The 11353-nt window shown below is 41.7% G+C and overlaps 1 protein-coding gene across 2 annotated transcripts in view; it reads right to left on the bottom strand.

The window, feature by feature from the left end:
• Positions 1 to 342: 342 nt before the first annotated feature.
• The window catches only part of LOC148335348 (zinc finger protein 536-like), a 30363-nt gene continuing 19352 nt past the window's right edge, over positions 343 to 11353 (bottom strand). For both annotated transcript variants that reach the window (XM_088298934.1, XM_088298935.1), the window contains exons 3-4: positions 8658 to 9455; positions 343 to 931 (exon numbers count right to left, since the gene is read on the bottom strand). In XM_088298934.1, coding sequence (XP_088155060.1) covers positions 696 to 931; positions 8658 to 9455 — 1034 coding nt within the window. In that variant the 3' untranslated portion in view covers positions 343 to 695. The remainder of the gene's footprint in view (positions 932 to 8657; positions 9456 to 11353) is intronic.

Here is an 11353-nt window from a genome sequence, read left to right as displayed (position 1 = left end):
AGAGAGCCTTTCTCCCTGGAGTGGAATCCAGAACAAATGGAAGCTCTGATGTGCAACATTCTACTTCATTACATCTGCCGCCACGAAAGCCCGAACATCTGGCACCATATCCTGACAGATAGACAAGACTTGTGGACTGGAAGGGAAATGGAGTGATATTTAGGAGAAAAAAAATAAACATGGGGTATTTACTGGATGAAGGAACAAATGCTTTGGGCAGACAGGGTACATTCTCCCTACCGGACGAGTGTTGAACTGATAGATGCTATGTGTTTGGACTAGCTGCCAAAATGAAATGCACTTATTCTTATTGTTACACTTTCACATCACAGTGGACTTTATTATTAGCAGTATTATTATATGCAACCTCATTGCTACAGATAAATACATCTTCAAGAAACACTGGAATGTACATAAACATTTGCTGTTAAAGGGGATCTATATTCCCACAGGACACAGCTGAAAATACCCTTATTTCTTTTACTGTAAGTTCTGTCTGAAGGAAACACAAAGGAGGAAAGAAGCAAAGGAACAGGTCTCTAGTACTTAGTGTATCAACACCCGAAAGTGTTACATAATCATAGAACATAAGAAAGTGCATACCGTAATCGCTCCTTTTAACGTAACATCTCAGTCGTTCTTACCAAAGCAAGAATTCATAACTGTCTGTATCAGTGGTTTCCATGACAACAACATCAAGACCCACAAAGCGATGCAGCGTTGATCAGCTCTTTCCCCGCTGCCTGATTGTCTTCCGCAATACTCGGTGGCGAGCTGGACGACCGCTGTGGCGTGTGCGAGCGGCGGAGACGACGGTCGGGGTACAGGCTGTTGTCGAAGGGCTTTCGGTGGACGCAGATGACATGTGTCTTCAGGTTGCCCTTCTGGGAGGCACTGTAGGGGCAATATTTGCACGGGAAAGGCTTCCGAGCTAAGAAGGGGGAAGAAGAAAAAAGTTTATCGAATACATTTTCTGCATCGTCGGGAAAATATGTTGGAGAAGTTAATAAAAAGAATCCAGTTTCGCATCCATGACAATAAACATTTTGTTGAATATACACCTGTCCGGCAGTGTCAATCAAATCTGAGGCTCTTGTAAAGCCAGAATTTGATGCATAACTTTCATCGGACTCCATTAGACTGTGCAGGTGGACCTCTTAGTGCGGCCAGTCAATATAGTCCATGTACATCTTTTTTTCAGTCTGGTCCCCTGTATAACATTGTTGGATGAATGGCGTTCTAATTTCATTCCCAAATTTTAAAAAAATTATAATTATTATAATAATTTTGCCCAAACTCTAAACTTTTGCAAGGTTCAAAATAATTCTTTGTGGAACATTTTTTTTCTGAAAAAAAAAAAAGCTCCTCATAATAGGAAGTTGCTCCTTAAAAGAAGGCATTGAGTGGTCGTGGGTTCGATCCCCGGCCCTCGTGTCCACGTTGAAATGTCCTTGACCAAGATACTGAACCCCCACCTGCTCCTGATGCTGCGTCATCAGTAAGTGGAAGAGGAGCCAGTGGTAGGTGGAAATGCGCTATACAATGAAAGCCTAAGCCCACATTTGGGTCATGCTCGGGTGAGCAGGAGACTATCCTACACTCTAAAAACGCTTGGGTCAAAAATAACCCAATCTGGGTCAAAAATGGACAGATCGACTAATTGGGTCAATTTGACCGACCTTCTTGGGTTGTTTTGTTGAACACAGCCAAATTTGATCGATTGTTTTGTACAAAACGACACATTTGTGGGGTAGCTTTTTGCAACAAATACCCAGAAATGTGAGTCAAATTGACCCTAGTAGTGGATCTGTCCATATTTAATTATTATTTTAATCCAACTGTTTTTAGAGTGTCTCTGACTCAGGGCAAGAGGCAGGGTTCACCCTGACTCGCACACTCCACTGACCTCTTTGTTTTTATTATCAGTTTTTTTTAGTTGATATTTAACATTTAATGCCATATTTGCAACCAGGGCAGGGAGTTTTACTTTTGCCAAAAAGTTAGATGGGGTTGGTTCTAGCACACTTGCAACCTCAGTGTGTATAAGCGCTCCAGAAAATGGCTGGATAGATGGATGCATATTTATTATTTATCATTTTATATGTAATCTTCTATTATCAGATTAATACAACACTTTCTTCTTTACTTATATTTACTAATATTTTGCTGTAAACAGACCATTTCTGAGTAATTCCTTCAGTTGTCAAGCAAAGGCTTGGGCTGATTTTGAACTTCAGATATGAAACCCTCTCTAATCCATTGTCACCCATTTCCTGCTTGCTACAAACACACACACACGCACACTCACACAGATAAATAAACACACACACACGCAAGCGTTGAGTTGAGGAATGACAGACGTCTGTAGCTGAGAGAGGAAAGGAATGTCAAAACTTCCTGTCTTTCCCGTGCAACTTAACTCCACTCGCTCCTCTTGATGTGGTTCACTTTTAACCACACAAACAACAGCGCATTGCAGTTAATCGCTTCCATGCGTTTGTCCGACCTTAATGTACAGCAAACATCAGCTTGACACCAAAGCCTGAAAGTGTCAATGTGATTCAACGAATGACTCCTTTACCTTTGTGCTTTGATGGACACGTGTCCTTGCTCATTTAGGTGCAATTCGGGAAGGGTTACCTCATAAAATGACTTTCTTTTTTTCCTGTCTGTCTTGCACTTCAATGTGTTTCTCAGTGATTCACCGTTACAGTAAACCGTTATGTGCTGATGTCATTTGACATCACTTCCCAAAAACCGAGGGCCGTCTGAAGCCTTTTTCACATTCTCTCTGCCTCCCTCCCCCCTTCGCTTGCGTCTTCCTCCCTTTTCCTTTCGATCACGCTCATCATCAGAGCCCGGACAGCTGCGGGAAGCTGAATACTGGCCGTGCATCTACATAAAATTGTGTTTTGAGGGGGAAATTTGGGAAAACTCACAGAAGGTGTGTGCAATAAAAGGTAATGCTCCATCTGCTAGTGTATAATAACCTGATGGCCAATAAAGGACACACACACACACACGCACTCGTCACAAAGAGGATAAGACCTGACACATGTGAATATCATCAGAGTGGCATACAAGGTTTTGTGTGTGTGGCGCGTACAATAGGAAAGAAGAAGGCTGTAAATGGTAATTATACGAACGCCTTTGTTCAAATCACTTTTCAAGCAACAATCAACAACAATGGAAAATAAATCAAATCTGACGTAAAACATCAAAGTTATAGTTTTTTTATCGATCAAATTGCCTACAGTTTTGACTGACTGTAAATGCAGATGTTACACATTGGTGTAAATGTAAAAAATAAATAAATAAATAAAAAATGAAGCCCTCCTATAGTCAGATCAAAACGAGTCAAAAAGGTCTCATGCCTACATCAGATCCTGCTTGTCTTTCCTTCTTTCTGTCCCTCCTCTTCTTACCGGAGCCGCTGGTCTTCCTCCCCACTCCCACAGGAGAAGAAGGGAGGTCCAGGAGAGGGCAACCTCCAAATAAGTTCCATTAATCACAGACCGGAGTCTAATGTAACTAATATTTTACAATTAGAGGAGACAGCAGTGGGCTCGGAGCCATCCATCTCTTCGCCACATGATCCTCTATTCATAGCTTGCTTTTCGCCGCAGATTTCATACCGACCACATACACAATGTACACACAGTGTGTGTGTGATCCTATACCTTTACATGGACATGCACAGGCACAAATAGATTGGAGGGGAAATGAGAAAGGAGGGACTGTGAGGTGCTGACAGAAAGAGAAATGATATGCCAATAGTGAGGAGGGGGAGAACAATGCTGATTTTGTCAACGACAGTAGCCTGTATGATGAGAAAATGACACTTAAGATGTAGCAAGCAAGAGCACATAACACACTACGATATTGTAATTGGCACGCCCCCTCGCTGCATATCACACAGCGCTGAGGTTTATGACAAAATATTAAAGCCGTAAGTCGTTGTCATGATTTGGTCATTTGTGTTGCATGCTCTGCTATGTCCACTTGCAACTACGTAATCACCAGCAGGTGCTCATGTGCGAGTCTGTCTGAGGAAAAGATTTTAAAACTTGCTTTAAAATCAACTACAAAATGACGTCAAACTTAAAAAAATGGGTTGGATTGGATGTGTTTAAAGGAACGCTGAATGACTTTGAAAAAAAAACATTTGGCAACAGTTGATGCAATTTATCTGCTTTTATTCGGCATGAGTTTTTATGTATATATTTATGTGTTTATTTTAATTTCTTTTTTTTTAACATCAATTGTATTTTTACTTTTACACATTTGGGAGATAAACGACCCAGAAATAGACTTTTTTTGTCCTTGACAATAGCCGATGCAAATAAGTTACTTTCAATCTTTAACCAATCTTACTCACACACTATGCGGTGGTCAGGCTCCAACAGATTGAGACAATCTGCTTTAAAAGCGATATTTTATTTTGGGATTCGCTTGTTATTTGTGTTACACCCATGCACATAAAATGAGTAAAATGAGCGTTTTGCACATAGCCAAAGTGCAGCAATATTACCGAGAATCATCATTTAATCTTGTCATCTTGTAACTCAAGATGACTGATGTTTTCTCTTGAATTTTTAAATCTTCATGGGAGAAAAGGCCACATTGGTGATGGTGATGAGGCCCATGCAATATTGAATCGGCAGCAGTGTAAAAATGATAAAAACGTTATCATGACCTGCCTCAGCTCCAAGTGCACATTTACGTGCGTGCGCGTGCGAGTGTGTGTTTGTGTCTGAGATAATGACCATGATGACAGTGGCGGGGCCGACGGGGGCCAGAGGAGCTGAATGGTGACGGATGACACAGTGCTGAGCTCTGATGGCACACAGACAGTGAGTGATGACTGCACATCCTTCCCAGCACTCCACCCTTCATTATCTCTATGAGGAGAAGCACGGCACAAAAGAGGGCCGCGTTGCCCTCTCGCTGCCCTCGGACGACATCTGCTCATGGAGACAGGCGCACCGCCGCTTACTCCTCTTTCACCTCGCTGTCGCTCCATCTATCTCCATCTACTGCCATCTTTCTCGCTCCTTTTCTCTTGCTCCCTCCACGGAGGGAACACAGAGGTCAGACAATGAGATAATGACTCATCCCTTTCATACAGGCCTTTTCTTTCTCTCCATCCTTAATCATTTCTGTATGGATCTTCTCATATTCACCGGGATAGGCCGGGCTTTATCAGTTCATTTGTCACTGTTTCAAAGTTATCCAAGGGCATCATGTTATCAAAACACTTTTGCCTATTGAGCCTTTGAAATATGATTGCACCGTTTTCGGAGAGTTCAGTGCATTTTAGCGTAGCAAATGCTACCATCTAGTGGTTAAATGAAAGCATCGCAGGGACGATAGGCTCAGTTAAGAACACAAGGGAGGGTTCTGTTCCGTATGAGACTAATGAGCATGCAGACAGGTTCAAACAGAGGTCACCATCTGGCCAATTACCACTGTTGGCACATTGGAGCCGACCCGAGCTGTCAGCGCAAACGCATCACTCCATGTCCAGTGTGCCCGGCAATATGTCAGCGTGCCACTCGACATGCCATCCAGTGTGAAAAGGATGGGGGCAAACGGGAGACAGCCCCATGACAAAGCCACCTGGTCAATGCCACAGACAGGACAGTCTGCTGGGCCACCTGCTTCGCTCACTTTTGGAGGACACTCCATGCACTCTCAATGTCACTCATCTGTCTCAATGTCCCGTTTGACTGACACCACCTAATTGTGGCTCTGAAATCGGCTTCATGAGACAAAATCAATCTGCCGCTGAATACAGAAGAATGTTTGAAACAATGCCTTCCGGGAGATGACTGCCGTTAGTCAGAATAAGGGCTCAAGTATCGCGACACGGCTCTTAATTAAATTGATCGCCCTCCTGTTTGGCCTTCCCTCTGAATCTTAATTGTTAGTCTTTACGGGACGATTTGGACAGTTTGGGGAAGGCCCATTTAAGGCCCACAAATCACATGGTTAAAAGTGCTTGATGTGGAACTGACGAAGATTCCCACAGATACAGTCGAGACAAACCTGCCAAGTGCCAACCCTCACATTGACTGGCGCCACACTTGTCCTCTGTTTCTCCTGTTGCCACGTTTACATTTAAGCACACGTGAGCCCGTACACGTTGGGCATCAGATGTGTGATGTGAGCTAGAAGAGCGCCCTTCTTTGATTTTGACCGTGAGACGAATAACTTTCTTCTCTAAAGGCAAGAGGCATGCCCTTTGTTAAGATTTTGTGCAATATGTATAAGGACCTCATTATCATTTTGGTAAGTTTAGGGTCTGATGGGCAAATATATAGTATTTGAATTTATTTTCACCCTTTGTCACTTTGTCATCCCCGATGAGCCAAGAAATAGCCTGCTAACTAACAACCAATCAAGTATACTTATACTACTGAGTGAACCTTTACTATTATGATATAATGCATTGCTAAAACAACAACTGAAATGGTGGCCAAAGACTTTTTGTAATGTAATATGTAGCTACAAAGGGGGTGGGACTTTATTTTTTCCTTTATTTGATCCAATAGGCGAAAACAAAACTTTTGTCCACACAGGAATTTTAAACATAACTCAAGATAGTCCATTTTTTTTTTCTTTTTGAAATTTAAATGGCATTAGGTCCAATTACGTCAGTGTGACAACTAGGAGATGCGTCGAAGGGGAGACATGCCTTTTGCCGCATTATAATAACCATCTGTGCAGGATGACACAAAACTACAAGTTGCTGTTAGAATCATAAAGAAAAGGAACAGATGTGAATCCCTAATGGAGTTGACAGGCACTTTCCTGTCTTTCACGTGAACATATTGGGTTTGGGAATAAAAAGGAGGTGGGGAGGAGCGAAGGTGTATCATGTTGCACTCATAATACATGCATACCAAAGACCCCAGCTGTTGGATCCCCTCTCCTGAGAGACAGCATTATTAAATCTGCACTCAGCAAGCGTATCACACCAGCACAAGAGCTTTAAGCCTCTCTATCAGGGGGCTCAATTGGCTTGGGCCATTTGTAACCTATCACACAAGGAGATTATATCACTCCTTAAAGCGTCGAGGTAATCAGTGAAGCACACCTGAGTCTTGCTTGGCTCAGATCAGTTAGAAGTTCCAAACAATACCCAAAAAAAAGCGAAAACTTGTTTTCAATCTGTGAGGTGTGTTATTTTCAAGTGATGTGATCGTTTCACACACATTATTTTCACACTGGTGGCTGCCATAATCTGTTTGGGTGGTGAAAAGCTGGCAGTGTTAGGGAGCATCTTGTAACTAACAATGCGACACATTTGCCGGATATCTCCAGGAAGCTTGACGTGATTGTGATCAAAATCCCCAGACACTTCTGGTCTGCAGTGCTCCAGAAAGCAAATAGATAATGAACTTTTTTCTCCACTAGGTGGCAGTATCAACCACCTAATCTTGAAGCCAGCAGCGCAGCAAATTTATAGCGTCACACAAAAAAATCTGACACAGCACCCACCCCTCAAAAAATAACAGAAAAACAAACAAATATCGGGAAAAATCGATACACAATTGAATTGCCATCTTGTGGAAGGGTATTTACTATTCGGCCTGTCACGATACTCGTTGGCATCAGTGGTGGATTTACCCTCAGGCAAACACAGCCCACAGATTTTAGAGACGTCTGATAAAGAAATCATTTGGGAAAAAAAAGGTCTTGTTTAATTAAAAGCAATTGTAATTGTTTTAGTCTTAATTCACTCGCTTAAAAAAACATTAAACTATTTTGAATCTATCACGATCACTTGAGTGCGCTACATTCTAATGCAATGGACTATTCCATCTCCTTATTGCGCATGTGCAAAAGTTTATTTCGGAAAAGGTTAACAAAACAAAGTGACAAAAATGTTGGTGCGTTGTAACCGAAATCTACTCGTGCTGTTATCACAGTGGAGCGTAGAAGTGACACAACTGTTGTTTGTCATGACGAAGATGTGAGTAATAAAACGGCACGAAATGGTAAATTATATTAAATGTTCATAATCAGTTGAAGTGAAAAGTGCTGAAATGATTCACTTGTTTTAGACTAATCTGCCAGAATGATTTTAAAGACGTCATCTAGTTCAGGAAATATTAGCTTATTCTCAAATTCATATTTTTTAGTTGATGATTAATTATATCTTTATTAATATCTAATAATATCTAGAATGCTTATTCAAACACAGAGTTGCAGGTGCGCTGGCGCCTGTTTCACTTGACTTAATATGGGCGCACACACGCGACTGGTTGCCAAGCACTTAATTGTTGGCGTCAGGATCCTCACCTCTAGAATCATCACTTTTCAGTAGACCCAAAAAATGGCATGTTTGTTCAACCATTGACATTGGATCGTCAAACAGAGCAGGCCATTTTCAATACATTGAGATTGGTCAATAATTTGTAAAAATAATAAATAAATAAATAATAATAATAATAATAATAATAAATTAAAAATAATAATAAATTGAAAATAATAATAAAATTAATTAATTAAAATAATAATAATAATAATCAAATTTGCTGTCGACAAGTGGAATTTTCTGACCATTTCCCGCAGCACACTAGATGATCTACTGTGCCATTGCACACCGGTTGGGATGGAAATCAGTAATCCATCACAGAGTACATGCTTACCTGATGCAACATTATTCATGTTGCCCCCGCCGTTCAGGGTGGTCCTATCAGTGCCACTCTGATTCTTCTGGGCTCTGAGGAGTGAGAGCAGGCCAGCTTGTTGATAGGGATTGATCGGATCTGGAGCAAGGTTCTCAGGTGAGGACAGGCTCGATTCTGCTGCAGCCCACGGGCCCATCTCGTCATGCTTCTTCACCACAACATCCGCCTGGCCCGCATCTTTCAGCATCTTCCACTCAACTGCATCTTCATTTGCTCCATCCTGCTCTTCTTCAAGTCTTGTTTTCTCAACTTCACCTTCCACACTGTGGCTTGTTGATCCTATATTCTTTTTGTCCACACCTTCTTTTAGTCCCAAAAGCTCACACCTGTACGCAGGCTTCACATCAAGTTCAGTGGAGTAATTGGAAAGTGGCATTAGTCCATTGCTGAAGACACTAGACATTTGGACCAGCAGAGCAGGAGACACGGTGGAGTGAGAGGAAACAGACAAGTCTAAAGGCTCATACTGGGACTTGTTGGTGTGAACGGAAGAAGGACTACCACTGGCTGGATTCTTGTCAGGCACCAGCAGGGCATTTTCTCTGTCTGAGGAAAGGAAGTGAGTGCTCACAGGGCTCCTGTCCTCCCTGGACCGGGGTCGCGGCTTCGGGTTGGGGCTGGAGCTTCGACTGCTGGTGGCCTGCAGTGGAGAGGACAGATCCCCGCTGCTCTGCCAGGATGGGAAGTGGTAGCGGTCCAGCTGGAAACCGATGGCGGGGTAGTCACAAGAGGGTGGACACTTGTAGACTTTGTCACCTAATGCACACAAGAGCAGCAAACACATAATCAAATCGCGTGTGCATAGCAAGCATTTTGTTCAGAGAAAGGCACATGTAGCAACGACTGTTCGCAGCATGAAAAATGTTGCAATCCCACACCGGGCTGAGTTGAATGATTTAAGCGGTGCCCCACAGTAAATCATGCTTGTAATCAGCTTTCAGCTCCAGTGATCCATCATTTTACAGTATTGATGCCACCACCTTGTGCAATAAATACACCCAAAGATGTTAACACTAAACAAGATTCCTCCAGAAATAATAAAAGAGGGAAATTGTACAACATCCAAAAGAGGGTGGTGGTTGTAGATAGACAGAGAGTGAGAGGGAGCCCTGTTCTCTAAAAGCAAGTAAAGATTAGCCGCAATGTACTAGCACTCGATATATTTTTGCATTTCACTTCCAAAATGTTTATTAATATAGAGAAGGGCAGTGATTTTTCACCCTTTTTATAAAAGCTTGAATCCCACTCAACCATTAATTATATGAAATGAATGTCATAATATCTGCTACTTGTGTTTACCTACGTAATAATCCTCGTAGTGATCCCAGAAACACCCTCTAGGGTTAAACACACTTCCCTGTGATCGTTTTGAAAAAGAAATTGTCGGCCTCATACTGTCTTTAAACAGCGCAGCTGTTTCGCTGCCATTCCAATTACAGTAAAAGTCATCCAACGCCATTAAGCCACAAATATTGGCAGTTTATTGCCCAACACTCTCTTGGCATTTGAAGGTCAGGCCATACATTATACTTTGTCTTTTAGGGATGCGTCTGGGATAGGCAGATAAACCCACCACCATTAATTTAATTCCATGCATATTGATGCCTTATTGTTCTTCTTTAATGGACTAATATCTGAGTTACAACAGTGATTCATCCCCGCCAGAGAAATATCAATTTCATACACCTCGAGATGTGACCCTGAGGTAATTCTCCAGATCTAATGATCTGAAGTCGGCACTCGACTTTGTTTCCAACTTTAATAGAAAAACTACAATTGTGCAATGAACGGTAGTAAAAAGAGGCTTTCTCTTTTTTATGTTTATAATGTCGAAATCTATAAAATATCACTGTCCTTGGACAAAAGTCGTTCCTCTTTGTACTGTGCATACTCACTCACAGACACCAACAATTAGGTACACCTCGCACAATCTCATTAGAGTTGAATAATATATTCTGAAATTCATTTTGACTGACACCTTTGCAGAGGTACAAGTTTGACTTTTTCTTGAGGCTAAACTAAGCAGACAAAGGATAAGAAACTGCACAGTACAGTTCAACACCACTGAAAACTACAACCTCAATAACGTCAAATGAATATCTCTCCGTGTCAGTTAAAGCCAAGAATTATTACTGCATCTGTGTAAATGAATTGTTTTAACAACAGCTCTTGAACTGCACTTTATTGGATTTTAGATGTTTGTAAAAGCAGCCCGGCTGTGTTTTTATTATTGTGGCTGTAGATTTCACTAGTGTAGAACTGCCTTTGTGTTACCTTCTAAAAGACACCATGCATGTATATGTAACCTGAGAGAGCAAAAAAAACAATCAAATCTAAAATGGCAATCGTCATGCCCCATACAGATATTGGAATGCGAACATGGCTGTATATGTACAGTATGTGTATGAATGTGTTTGCATCAAGCTTGTACAATTTCATTCCAGTATACTGTACATGAAATGTGCACAGCAACCAGCATCATGGATGTGCATGAGCGGGAAAATGGCTTTAACAGAGCCACGCCCGTATGTCTCCAGTAAGAGTGCAAAAAAAAAAAAAAAAATCCAAACTGCTTAATGGAACTCTTTCAGACGCTCTCTATGTATCTCAATTATTCTGCGGTTTAAATTACGATGACATTGCCGGTCAGCTCC

Source organism: Idiotropiscis lumnitzeri, chromosome 6 (assembly GCF_059441095.1).
Source record: "Idiotropiscis lumnitzeri isolate Australia: NSW breed Sydney's pygmy pipehorse chromosome 6, RoL_Ilum_1.0, whole genome shotgun sequence".
Classification (NCBI taxonomy): domain Eukaryota; kingdom Metazoa; phylum Chordata; class Actinopteri; order Syngnathiformes; family Syngnathidae; genus Idiotropiscis; species Idiotropiscis lumnitzeri.
This window is presented reverse-complemented; position numbering and strand designations above follow the sequence as displayed.